The sequence below is a fragment of the Lepidochelys kempii genome, chromosome 10 (assembly GCF_965140285.1).
Source record: "Lepidochelys kempii isolate rLepKem1 chromosome 10, rLepKem1.hap1, whole genome shotgun sequence".
Taxonomy (NCBI): Eukaryota; Metazoa; Chordata; order Testudines; family Cheloniidae; genus Lepidochelys; species Lepidochelys kempii.
This window is the reverse complement of record NC_136389.1, coordinates 67563570-67578068: the sequence shown is the minus strand read 5'-3', so window position 1 is coordinate 67578068 and position 14499 is coordinate 67563570. Positions and strand designations below refer to the sequence as shown.

Genomic DNA, 14499 nt, shown 5'->3' with positions numbered 1-14499 from the left:
TTCCAGGAAGACAAACTGCCCCTTGTACAGATAAAAAATAGAACCAAAACTACTTAAATATCTCTCCATTCCTCTTTCCCACTAGAGTGAGGACTTCACCACCATGCCCTCTTTCAAAATGTAGACCCTTCCTGGGCCCTTTGAGACTATCCACTTCCCTTTGTGTAGCTGTCCTTCCTGAGGACTAGTGGGCTGCAGATCTTATCCTTACTTTATTAGTTGCTGGAGTTAAACTCTATTCTCAGTGCATAGTATCCCCACTGAGGGACTGAGTGAATAAATTAAAATGCAACCTCTAGGACACACAAAGCACAAGTTTAATGTGAAAGGTAAGGGGGAAAAGCCAAGGAAGAGCTAGATGAACAGGTTAAACCCTGCACCTAATGCTCAGATCCACCTTAAAGGAAATATCTTCAGACTATCGCTTCAGAATAAAAAAAATCAGATACAACCTCAATCTGTCCCTAGCCATAGCTGATCTTGTGGTGGAGGTCTAGAGGGCTGCCTGAACAGAAAGGAACTATACAAAAACTGGAAGCTACAGGCCTGTTGCTGATGTGCAATGGAGGTACCCTCCTCCATCTTTAATGTGCCTGTGGCTCCCTAGCTGGAGCCCTTTCCTTTCTAGTTAGGTGAAGTATCCCCAATACTTACAGTTAAAGCTGCAAGGCAGATCTTTCAGTGGACGGAACAGGTCCCAAGTGGCTCAAGCTCTGGACTTCTGGAGCAAAGGTGGCCTAACAGGTGAGGTCTGAGGAAAATCCTTTCCAGCTCAGGCTGTTTAGGCTGACAGGTTTTCCTCCCTGACCAATGCTTGTAACAGCTTGGCTATTTCAGGGGTAGGTAGCTAAGGGGAGATGCACCTTGTGAAGCAGAGTGCTCCTGGTCAACTGGGCCATGCAGGTGAGCAGCAAAATGGAGTTCTCTGCCTACCCCTGCAGGGAACAGCTCAGTTTCATTCTGCTGATGCCCAGTAGCCAACTCCCTTCCCCTGCATACTGGCTATCCGGATGGCATACACAGGACTGGGCTGTCCTAGAATGTCAACCTAGCCTCCCAGCTTCTTCTGCTGATTTGGGGTTCCACATGCAGACTCAGCCCAGCAGTTGCAGCCAATCTTTGGGAGGTGTTTCTCAAGATCCTAAAAAGGCAAGTGTTACTCACCACTTGCTGTATAGCTTGTACTAGTTGTTGGTAAACCAGGCTACCTTAACACAAAATAGCAGCTCTGGTTTAGGGCAAAGTTGTATTCCATATTCTCATCTCTGCTGTCCCCTTGGCACCAAGACAACCAAAAGCTAGCTTAAAATGCTTTTCCCTAGGGGTAACTCCCAGGTGGCATAATATCAGCTCACATCCTCCCATAGTGGGTCCTAGGACACTTAGTGCTGGCCTGGGGCTAACTGTTGGTTAATAGACACTAAAGCTAGCATATTCTGAAAGTACTAGGTCTCGCACAGATAGTTCTACAGTTATACAATGGGGCAAAAAGAACATGTACTGGCTATAGGCAAAGTAATAAATCCTAACCATGTGTTTAATACTGGCTTCTCTAGGGCCCATCTTTAGAAGCTATACCAACCTGCCTTTGCTAGATCTCCTTGATGTCTTGTACTTAAGACAAGCTGTGCTATGAGGGGCATATGATAAATAAGAGCCGTGTATGTAAAATTTCTAGACTTAGGCACTGCAAATAACCAAACTGGAAGCCATTAAAGTGAAAGCTCCCCATTTCCCAATTAAATGCCCCTGGAAAGCACCCAACAGCGGCGACAAGGATGTTCACTGGGTTGCTGTATGTTGTGCTGCTCTTATGTGGCTGAAGTGGGCATTAAGGTCAAGGAAGTCTCACTCTGACTTCGTCGTGCTGTCTATTCTGGAAACTTCTTTTTGCTAGAACAAATCAGGTGTAGAATATCCTGATTTTTTCCCCCTACACTGCCCTCAGCCTCTGGATTGTGCCCTTGGTATTATTCTGTTCCTGTACAAGTTTCTGTCCCTTGTTGACTGCACTCAGTGGGAGGAGACCATTCATTCTCTGGTCTAGAACTAGGTTAGCCTACCTAAAGGTATCAATGAAGGCTTTAAGCATTTAAAAGATGCATTTTCCTGTTGAAATAGTATCACTTAGCTCTGATGAAGAATGGGGGAGTTACATATAATAATCAAAGCATACTATCTGTGGGGTTAGTACATTACACTGTGGAACAGAGTTAATTCCCACCAGAGCTTTTTGCTCACACACACACGACAATGATTAGTGCACCTGGGAATACTCAAGCAGGCATGGAAGAGAGAATTCTGACATTCACCTCTACTGTTGCAGACTAGGAACTGGCTGGGGGGAGCATAGTTTGAAACTCCCAGGATTTCAAGGTTGTAATTTCCAAATGAAGAGCTTGAAAGTAGTTTAAAAGCTGAGTCTGAGGCAAGGGAAGAGAAAAAAAGGTCTGCAGAGAAACAGATAGGGCCCCAGTGCCTAGATACGGAGGCAGACCCCCACTTAATCTTCATGCCTGTCTTTATGAGGCAAATGTTAAGTTTAGATAAGACAATGTGTTTAGACTCATTACTTTAACTAGTTTCTCTCTGCATGTTAAAATTTTTATGAACAAATAAATCATACTCTTTGAAAAAGAAGCTGCCTTAAGTCTCTGCTAGTTTTATACTAGTTACAAGCTCCTGGAGTTAATTTTGTAGTAAGGTCCAAACCTAGTTAGGGCTGCAGAGGTAATATAGTTGGTAAAGGAGTACTGTCAGCTAGTGATCTAGTCAAAGAGTGGAAGTGAATTACAGGATTCCATAGTGGAAGAAACAAAGGTGCAGGCCTCTGGCTGGAAAGGGTGCCCCAGAGGGAGGCTGGCTGAGAGAGCAAAGGTACAAATTCATCCCTGAATTGTACCACCTCTACTTTCAAATCACTGGCTCTGGTGTCTAAGCCAGTGGGCAAGTTGGCTAAAGTTCATCTGTTCTTCCCTGCTAGCTGATTTCTTTGGCTATTGCTATTCAGAAGGTCCATAATTAAGGCCAAGGCAGCTCAAACAGGCTATACCTCCATTGCAAAAATAGACTAAGTCTCTGTCCCTGCCTCGGTTTGTGCCTCCTGGGCTATAGAGTGGCTTGCATCTTTCGCCGCACATTCTCTGGTGCTCCTCTTCCTCCCTCCCCCTTTAAAAAAAAAAAGTCAATTAGCACTGTCATTTCAATTGGCTACAACCCCATCTCTAGAAATACACTTCCGCATTCATCTCAATCAAGTTATCTTCTACAGCTCTGGCCATAGCAGACATGATCTAGCATCACTTTGTACTTGGCTCAAATTAATATGAGGAGAGAGGCTGCTTTTCTCCTATCCTGTCAATAAAAGATAATATAAACAGACATTATGAATGAATGTGACTGAGCTACATTTCTATGATTCTATTTTAAGTGAGACCCTTATGTTACAAATGCAGCCGTCGAAGATTCAGGGAATTGGTCCTGACAGTTCATTTTGCACAATGTCATTAAAGTGTTCTGAAAACGGAGGTGCATCTATAGAGGAAACAGAGTAGCAGCCATGTTAGTCTGTATTCGCAAAAAGAAAAGGAGTACTTGTGGCACAAGTACTCCTTTTCTATAGAGGAAAGTGCTCTTTCACAGCATTGAAAACAAGTGCCAGAAATCCAACTGTATAAGCAGCAGTCTTTACACTTTCCCCGCAGTAATATTTATTAAGTATAGTCAGTAAATTAGAGGAATATTCAATTCTAAGACTTTGTACTTAGTACACCAACACCTTAGCCTTTTGTCAACATACAATGTGAAATACAGATTAGGTCGTTTACAGTAAGTTACATTGCGATGGATGAGAAAGGCTGAGAGACATCAGTAATTCTTAAGAACTGGTTACAGTTAGCTTTACTCAGTGTTTTTAAAAATAGTTTCCAACAGTAAAATCATTGCAGCCAGAGGATTATTAAAAAAGGCTCCACATACAGTAAGAGCACAGGAATGCATTTTTGGAGCAACAGTGAGCTACCAGTAAACACGTCAGACAGTAATCTTCCAGGCACAAAGCAAAAAAAAGTGGAGGTTGAGTTTTTTGCATTTTCATGTAGCCAAGGAAGGGTGGTTGGTGGTGGTGGTTTTTTTTTTTTGTTTTTTTTTTACAAACTAAAGGAATACAAAATAAATACATTTAAAAAAGATGCATACAAAAATCTGTAAGTCAAATAGCAAGGCTTTCACAGAATGCCACACTGATGAAACAATTGTGAATCCATTTCAATCATGAAATTATGTTCACAGTTTGAATTAGGTGTTCACTGAGGCAAAGGTACCATCACTTCGACATAATTAATGGGAAAGAAGCCAGACTCTCCATTTAACATCCCTTCGTACCAATTCTCATCAATTTGATTGGTCAAAGTAATGATGTCGCCTTCCTTAAACCCAAGCTCGCCTTCATTTTCTGGGTCAAAGTCATACAGAGCTTGGCAGCAAGGCTGATCCATGTGCACTGAAGAACCTGCCCCAATGACAGAAAATAAAATATTTAATAATAGCTTTAAAGTACTCCACTTACCTATTGAGCATGAGAACAAAGAGACAAACTTAGCCCTGCTATGAGTGGCAATGGGCTGAATGGGCCCATATTGTGGGTGCTGTTAGTTTTCCACCACTTCCACCTACAGAAAATCTGCTCCTGCCATGTAATGTCCTGTACAGCATAGAGGGTGATGAACTACGGGCAGGGTAGCTCTCTTTTCCTCCCCTTAAAAGCAAATATATTTTTACTGCCATTTGAATTCCCTTGGGAAACCTGAATCACTTTAACATTTGGGGTGGTCATGAATTATATTACCATGGATTTTTTTTTAAATAGGTGAGTGGACAGGCATGATGGCAAACAGCTGAACAAACGTCTATTCAATCTGTAAAACTAAGAACTGGGCTGCATGGAATCTACTAGAGGAGAAGAACTCAAAAAGAACACTATACACCAGAATTATAAACAATAGTTTAAAGATCCAGTCCTACAAACATGTATGCATGAGAGGGGCCCTACTGATTTCAGCAGCACCACTCTCCTGTGAAAATGTTTTCAGGACCAGGACCTTAATTACCAAATGGGGACATGAGGTTCTATCCTCTTCACCACATGAAGAGAGACAATTATCTCTAAGTTGTATTTACAGATGTTTGCTCTGATAAGGCAGCTCATGTATTCAAACCACTCACTGCATCTGCCCTTTACCTCAATTAGATCAATAGTTATAATAGGAACAACAGTGCCTCTTAAAGTTTTTAAAACTATTTTTTGGACGATGATTAATTGCAGCCCCACTCACACAGTATCTGACTTTCTTTGTGATTTTAGTATATTGTGTTCGGCTTAGTTACACTGTAAGATGTTCGCTCCAAACCTTCTCTTGTGTTTAAATATTAGTGGCATTCTATACATAATACTAAAACCAGTACTTAAATTTATGGGGAAAAGTCAACATGGATAATTATTATACATGTATGATTAATAAAGTACAAGGAATTTTCACTGCTCGCCAAAGTGGCTAACTTTACAAATGTAATCTTTTCAGTGTTATAGACATTCTCATGTATGCATGGTTAGCATAAATCCAAGCCAGCTAGGGATATGTGAATAATACATTATTATAGTCATTCACTCAATCTCTGAATAGCAAATTATTCTAACAGCTCATCCTCCGCTAGTCATATGCTAGAGATCAGTTCCATGGGCAGAGGGCTACCCATAGGTTCAGCTGAGGTTCATTTTTTTCCTATGATTTTGGTTTTTTAAAAAAACGTTTACCTATTTTACTAAAAGAAAAATCCAGTGATTTGGAATAAAGTGTATTCACAAAGGGGAAATGCGGGGAAAAGGTTTCATGCTGCCTCTTGCCAATTTACAGTAGGAAAGTGCATTGTATCAAGACAAAGAAGTTTTTAATGCTCTCTTCAATACTTACAGCAAAACAGCTAATGAGACTCTTTAATATTAAATTATTCTAGCTTCCCTTTTTGCTCAAAATCTTCACTATTCTCAAATATTCTAATCTTGGCTGTCTCTCCAAATTATCTAGCATGCTAATCAAGCAATCCGATTGAGGACTAATTTCTGTCTGGAATAGTCTATACATTCTGTTAAATATTGCAATACGCATGCAGATTTTCAAAACCAATGAAGCTGTTAAAAATTGCATGTCACTCATTAAAATTTGTTTTTAAATCAGTGCTATTGTTATAAAATGTGAGCAAAGGAAACCATTAAAAAGTAGCTGCTCAGACAAATTTTTTAGCAACGAGAAGCAGAAAGAGCACCTTGAGCAAGCAAAACTACTCAACCCAGTAAATACTTCCCTTGTATCTGTGGATGAACATTAGCAAGGGACGTTTAAAGGGATGATGACAAAAGTAGGGGCGCAATGTTACATTTTTTTTGCCTCAAAATTTTAACATTATGCTTCATGGATGGATTCTCTACTCCTTCCCAGCTGGTTTACACCACTCTAGCAGTGTAAAAGGGCAATAAACACAGTAGAAATTGCCCCCAGGGAATTCCCTCAGCAAAAGGGGGTTTCCCTTAGATGCTGAAGAAAAGATGGAGTGCTTTTATGCCATTTCCTTCACAGCCCTGCACTAGGGGACATAATGGGGTGGGAATGGGGTGTGGCCAGAATGAGCTGTGCTCTGGCTATTTCCATTCACAGCCACAATGGCAAATCAGGCAATTCCATGTCAGATGGTTGTTTAAAGCTACTTTTGTACTCTCTTCCTGACCTGTGCTAAGCCCAGCTCGGACGCAAGCCAGGATTTGGGCCATAGTCTTCCACAGAAATAGGGTGAATAGTTTGAAAACACTCAGTTATTCTTTAAACAGCTTCCTCGGTATAGAATGTGGAAGCTGTATCTACTCATATGAAATTTCAACAGCAGAAGAAGCCTTTCTCAATAACTGAAAACATTTCTTGTTTTCACCAGCTGTTCTGGCAGGGTCTTGATATACAACATTTACTCCAGCAATCAGTTTATTTCTGATTCAGCAAGATGGGTAATGTGACATTGATAACGCTGGGTGCAGAATTTATTTTTTTTAAAGCTTGAGCCTTTTAGGTTCATAACTACACAATATATTGCATTGGTTTTGTTTTTCTTAAAGAGAGGAGGGATAAAAGGATTGGGAGTGGGGAAGGAACTTTTTGCCTTTCTCCAAACATTGCGGGGAGGGGGGAAATCTCAGACAACACAGAAAGATCTTAAACTAATGGCCACAGCTACTTCAGAGCCTAACATCAGTCAAGGTCTTCATTAGAGTAATGCAACTGCTGATAATCTACTGCATCTGGTGTCACTGCTATACAGTCCGGCAAAACAAAGCTCCCCTCCTGAACAGAACAGAGGCAGCGCTGGTTGCTAGTTTTAAAACACAATTTAACGAACACAAAGAGGTCACATGGCTCTGTCCTTCTCCACTGTGCAAACTACAGTATCTGAAGGCTGTTGGAGAGATTTAAGAAGCTAAGGAAACTGCAGCAGCATTTCTATTAATTTATAGTACTGCACCTGCCTCTCTAACTGTAGCTGAAGCAACATGCTGCCTACTGCAGTTGCTGAGTTCATGGATTTAGACTGAGAGCTCTTGGGACAACAACTGTCTTTTTGCTCTACACTTGTCTAGTGCTTTGCACAGGGGGGTCCTGGTCCATGACAAAGCTCCCTGGCACAATGCTAATGCACATAATGAATCATAAATAAACATATCTAAAGACTATTTGTGCTGACCTACTGGACTTCCCAAATGCAGATTGAATTTATAATGAACAAACATGGAGAAAGTATTGCAAAGCATGAAGCTGAATGTATTTTTGGGACTGTACTAGCTGATGCCAGATGACCATCTAAAAATGCCACTTTTCCTCAAAAGAAACTTCCAGTAGGTGTCGCTCCTCTGTTTGCTGCACACTGAAGTACACATACAGTAGCAGAAATATATAGTAAAGAAAGAATCACATGCTAGATGTGCCTGAGGATAGGATTATTCTAGCCCTCTTTTCCAGCCTGATTCTGTAAACACTTAGACAAATAAGTAACTTTACTCCCATGAGTTAGTCCCATTACATTCAAACATAGGACAGCTAACCACAACTACTTTCCTTTGATGAGCAAAATGCATGAAAGGCAAGATGTGACTCTGCATTTAAACTGTTTCATAATGAGCCAGATGATACTCTCAGCTTCTGCTGATTAATTAGGACAACAGCAAATTAGAACAAAACATAGATTTGTCATCTGCACTTAATCAGTAAAGCAGTTAAATCATCCAGGACTTTTTTCCATAAAATAACATTTCTAAGGACCTGATACTTCACTGTGTTTGCATGTCACTCCTGTAAGTAGTCCCACTGTACTAGGAACCATACAAAGGAAAACACCACCCCTATTCCAAAGAACTTGCAATGTACAAGGCACAATGTGATGAAATATGGAATAAAGCATTCCAACATACAAGCAAAGGGCTGGACTATGATAGCTGTTACACTTAACGAGTAGTATCTTACTTTGCAAGAAGTCCCATTGAATTCAATGGATATATTTGAATAAGGTTCTATTTAGTATGAGAAAGAGTGTCGGGATCTAGTTCAAAGTGACCAGAGGGATGCCAGACACATATTTTGATAGTGTCAGCCAGGATGGAGGGGTGGGCAGAGAAGTTAAGTGTGAAAATGCTCGTTTTTGTAGAAAGTAGAAGAGAGTTTAGAGGAGTGATCTGAATGAGGTGAGACTGCTGAACATATTGTCAAGCTTCCCAGCTCCTAACATCTAAACCACTTGGCACCATTTTGCATAAACTGTCTGAACTGTATTTTCTAAATCATATAGTATAAGTCAAATCTGTTTCAGTATTCTTGTTTAAATATAAAATAAGCACAGCAAGCTTCCCAGGTTATACTGCCAGAGCCACATTTATCCCTGGCATAGAACTCAATAGTGTTAGTGCTCACTTTCTAATGCAGGGAAGGAAGAGACAGAGGAGAATTACCCATGGCTTTACTGATGATCACACCTGCTGGAAGAGGTAAGAATAAATAAGAGGTAAGGACAGCACCCAAGTCCTCAACTCTGAAAAAAAAATTCAGAGTGCTAGAATAGGTAACTACAATATGTACCTTTCTGGTATCATTAGAAAGTCTACAGAACAGTTACAAAATATTTCCCTCAATCCTTCTCTTTGCAACATCCACACTGCTATTTGTAGGGCACTAGCTCAAGCAGAGCTAGTGAGTCTATCTACCCGGGCCACAAGGCACATTCCCAGCCTGGTGTAGATATACTGTTAGCCTTTTTTCTCTCTTCAAGCCAAGAGCATGAAGTATAGCCCCATATTTCCATCCTCCTCCATTTCTAACTCTCTCTCTCTCTCTTTGTTTCCATTCCAGCTCTCTGTAAAAAGAAACAAGACAGGAAGAAAGCAGAAAGTGGAAAGAGTGAATAAAGCCAGAGGGTAGAAAAGTAGCCCAGAGAGTAACTGTGTCTCAGAGTCAGCAGCCAGCTCCTAATGCTCAAGCCAAGTGAAGGATGGGACCCTTTGGATCACTGCTTCCTTGGTGCTTTCGTTTCAGATCCTTGCCTATTCTGGTTATGGGAAAAGTGCTGGTGGCTTCTCACTCTTTTCCTTTTGCCTTATTATTGTTTGTCTTTTGTGTTTCATTATTTGCATATAGCTCACAAAGGGTATAAGAGACAGAGGAAAAGTGCCTCTGATCAGTGAGATGAGAAATAAAGGGTCTGATCTAACATTTAAATCAGTTATTACATTTAGCTTCTCCACTGACCAGTGACAAGATTAATAATATTAAATAACTTGAAGAGAATTTCAAAAAAGGTGACCATAGTTTTTTTCATGAGATCAGGGTCTATGCATGTGAAGTGGTGACAGATACATATTAATAGGTACAGCAGTCTCTTCTACACAGACTAAGTTTGCATTTTATTGATCGGCTTTTCGAAACCAGAAGTGGTTACATGCTAACAAAATAAGTTGTGTTCATATTTTATTTTATGTGTTACACCTAAAGTTTTACCTTTAACTGTTTTAATAAAAACATAAAGGAGATCATTTTCAAGTGTGGGGGCTAGCTGTAGGCATAGGCAGCCTAGTTGCATGGACAACAGTGGGACTCTACGGGTTTTCAACTAGCATTATATGAGCAATACTTCAACTCCAGTAACTATAATTCTTCCATAAAATGCACACATCAACACGCTGATTCCACAATCATGGGCTCACCTGATGATTTCACTGAAGAACTGTATGAAATCCCATTGTGCTGCTGATTATCACTGATTTCCAGAGTTGAAGTTATTACAGGTTTTGGCTTGAATTCATGCTTCGGACGACTAGATGCTCCATTTATTCTGTAACACAGAGGAAGATTGGCATGCGATTTAATTCTGGAAGGCAACAGGAGCTATGGAGCTTCTACTTGGATTCAGTGCTTTAACAACTGAAGGACAGATGGTTTAAAAAATACAGTTTGTAATTTATTTACCCAGAACTGCTTGACTCCAATGTAACATTTCAGAAAGTGTCTACTTTTACGCAGTTTTATAGCTGTGTTGACTGAGGCACAAAGATTAATAGCATGGCTTTCAGAAGTGCTGAGCACCCACAGCTACCATTGAGTTTAGTGGATGCTCTGGGTGATTGAGCACTCCTGAAACTCAGGCTACAAAATGACATGTGCAGAAACACAGCCAGTAAGCCAATGATGAGTCAGACCATTTAGAACCCAGATCTTTGTTGGTTCTAACTATGAGAGCATAAAGCATAACGACTAGTGGTATTTTTTTTTCTTTTTGCTCCATTAGTATCACACAAAGTCTCTGTGGCCAATCATCAACATATCACACCAGAACTGTGCTCCTAACTGGCGATTTCTTGATGCATTGTAGGATTTTATGTTTACAACCCTCAGTATGATAAATATGTCAGTTTTTTAACAAGGCTTCCAAAAATGTGTCTCAGAAAATGTACGGCCATGTCTGTTTGTACGTACAAAACCCACTGGTAAATGGGAAGCTCCTGATTAATTCCTGTATATGTGGGTGTGGGGTTTGGCATGTGCACAAAAGGATGTATCCATAAGCTTTGTGGTCGTATTTCATTGTACAGAGGGGCGTGAACTTTTAAAGGCCTATGGTGCATCAAGAAGTGACAGTTAGCAAGAGTTTAAGGTGATTAACTCCACTGAGATACAGAGATATAACAAATGAGTATGGATATAAAAAGATGCATCTGTGAGGTATCTGTGAGATGCTGCTGCTTCTGAACTGCAACTCAATGTCTTCTCATACTCCTGAACGTTAGCTCCAAAAGATGTTGAGAATTCTCTGATCAGGTTTATTCTTACCGGTTTTGCAGTGTGCTCTGCAGTTCCTCCAGAATTTCTGTGGACTGTTTATGGTAGTCTAATGCTGCTTCTATAAATACTGCCAACTGGCTAACTTGCTCTACCTAAAGTATAAAGTAGAAAATGACTTTAAGGAGTCTGTGTGCCAGCTATGGAATCAACTATGAGGATTATAAACAGACAATAATAAAACCAGTTAAAAACACGCAATATAGACCAGGTATCTCATAAGATCTTGGGATCTTACAGGTCATATTTCTATATAGTAAGGATTTGACATAGCCTGCAATGAGCTCTATGTGGGCAGAGCCCTGTGACTATGCTGACCCTCAGTGGGGCTCACTGCAGGATCAGGACCACAATACAGGGCATGTTCTCGTGTCCATAATGGGGCTTATTCAAATAAAGTAACTTGATCGAATACAAGTATATTTTCCCCTAACTTAACTGGGAAATATTCTGAAACAGACAAGGACAAGATACCATTTCAGTTAGCAGTGGTTTTTCAGATCAATGAGGTCTGGCTAAGTGAGGTTATACCATATCTTATTACACAACCCATTAATGTTGTTTTCTAATTGCTTTAGCCCACAAACTGCAGTCCTAAAAAGGTCCAGACTTATCTCACTAGGTGGCAGCATTTATAAACTGATAAATTAAATGTGATTTATTGGCTCAGATTTAAAAATTGCAGCTAATTGTTCCAGAATCTGTATATTGACATGGGGAAGGGAGGAGGGAAACACCGTTCTCTCATGCATTCGCAAAAAGATTTTTAAAAATGGTAAAAATACTCTCCGCCCCACAGCACAAACTGGCCAATCCAAGAATAGCACTCTGATAAAGTAGTCTTTATTTCTTCTCTCTCTCTCTCTCTTTTTTTTTTTTAATACATGACATTTAGACAATGAGCCCCAACAAAGTGAAATGCAACATATCACGCTTTCAGGCCTCTACTGGGTCTGATTAGGAGAAGGTGTCTGGGTAGATTTGTTAAGGTTAAATTACTGGTTCGTGTTGAATATTTTATCTGCTTTTTCCTACTCAAAGTGTTTACTGAAAACTCTGCTAGAACCCTAATGAAGCAAAACATTGCCATACTATGTACATAATTTAAATACATGGGGCCAGATCCTCAGCTGGTGTAAACTGATGTGGCTCCACTGAAGTCAAGAGACCAACACCAGCTGAGGATCTGGCACAAATTTTTTTCATTTTACAAGACTTCACATATGCATTTCAATACATACATAGACATGCCTGCCAGTCCCTCCCATTACAGTTCAAACACTAACCTAAACGGCCACAGCTGCTGCATTAATTTAGACATAATTTGATGATGTACCTCCATGCTAAGCAAACTCTGACCCTGAGTAAGGCCCAGATGAACAAATTTTGTGCATGGGACATGCATGGGCTGGTGGGGACAGAATCCTCCCTTCCAAATCAGCAGCAAGATACTCACTAGGAGCTCAGCTACTCAACGACTGCTGTTACTGCCAGCTGTCTGTAGCAGCGCATGTACCCTGCACATTGGCTTTGCCTAGTTCTGAGCACGGGGGCCATGACCCTGCCAGCTTCCTCCCTCCGACAAACTTTCCACATTCACAGCCCCAGAGTGTGCTGCTCCACAGTGCAGGGTTGTGGAGTCCCCTTCCGTGGCTCTGCAGCGCATCCCTTTCTGAGCCACAGAACCATAGCTGCTTCTCTGCCTTTTAGTCCTTGCACATCTAGGAAGGAGAGGAGATGATTTATCCTATCGCACGTACCAACTCTCCCTTCCATGTGCGCCTCAGGACTTGCAGCAGCATGACAGACTTACATCATTTTCTAAAAAGTTGAACATGCTTCTTTCTGCCAGCTCCTTTGACTCTTCAAATTTTTCTACTGCCTGTTTAACTTCTTCATCTGGGATCTTCCCTAAACGCTTCTTTTTATAGTCATAATCCAAACGACGGCCTTCTAGCTTCTTCAGGTGATGCTAAATTAGAGAAAAAGTTTCCCATTAGATCAAATGGAGACAAACCCAAACAAGCATGTTGTGATTGTAAGTAGGTTTTCGTTATGAATACAATTAGACTTATTCATATATGAAATTTAAAATTGTACAGAAATCAAGAAGCACCACCTATGAACATTTTGAGAATTGGCTACCTAAATTTGCTATACAAGACATCCACCTCATGAACTTTGCTAAACATGCAAAAGCTGCAGCTTGTCTAAATTAGAAGCAGGATCCAGACTAAATGTGCTTTTCGTTTACAGTCTGGAGGTAATTCAGTTCTAGTGGTTGTATTATTTGTAGTGACAGCTAAAATTTAAGGGGCTATTTTCTCCTCCCACTACAGGAGCGGAACTCCAACTAACTCCTTCATTCCTGAGTTCTTTGTCAGTTATTAATCTTACATTCCTAGATGAGCAAATTGCACAAAGCTTTCTTACCCCCAAAAATCCTGCACTTGACAAACTCTCAAATTTGAGTGAAAGCAACTGCATGAGGTGCTTAAGGCATGTTAATGGTTTTTTTCTCTTTTAGTCAATTCAGAACAACAATAACTGAGAATAGAGTCATCCAGCACACGAGAAATCTGCAGTCATTGAGAGATTACTGTCTCTCTGCTCTTTAATTTGGGGCACAGGTTTCTAAATCCATTTCTGTCTCAGTAAATATGACTTCAATTTCTGTGTTTCATCAGGGTTTTAACTTTCTTATTACTCAAGTCTATAGGAATCCAGAGGCCCAGATTTAAACTGTGCCTGGCATTCTGGACAGTTGTTCTATTTTTAGCAAAAGCAATGAAAAACGTTCTTCTGAAGGCTAAAAATTCATTCCCCAGTTTCCTATTTTTTTTGCCACAATGGTTCATGTTATTTGTCGTGCTGCTCTTTGGTCTCATATATGCCTCACTGTTGTTGTCTATATTAGTAGTCTTATTTGACTGCTTCTTAGAGCTAACTCCAGCATGAGAGAGCCAGAGGCAGGCAACTCAATAACACAATAAACCAGGCAACTCAAAATCAACCAGAACTAAACTGAAATAATTGGCTAATAACCACCATGCTAATAACAATTAAGGAAATGTTATAT

At 40.4% G+C, this 14499-nt stretch overlaps 1 protein-coding gene across 3 annotated transcripts in view; it reads right to left on the bottom strand.

Moving 5' to 3' along the window:
* Positions 1–3663: 3663 nt before the first annotated feature.
* Positions 3664–14499, bottom strand: part of SH3GL3 (SH3 domain containing GRB2 like 3, endophilin A3) — a 73785-nt gene continuing 62949 nt past the window's right edge. For all 3 annotated transcript variants that reach the window (XM_073304065.2, XM_073304064.2, XM_073304066.2), the window contains 4 exons: positions 13234–13392; positions 11412–11515; positions 10289–10416; positions 3664–4510 (listed from right to left, as the gene is read on the bottom strand). In XM_073304065.2, coding sequence (XP_073160166.1) covers positions 4305–4510; positions 10289–10416; positions 11412–11515; positions 13234–13392 — 597 coding nt within the window. In that variant the 3' untranslated portion in view covers positions 3664–4304. The remainder of the gene's footprint in view (positions 4511–10288; positions 10417–11411; positions 11516–13233; positions 13393–14499) is intronic.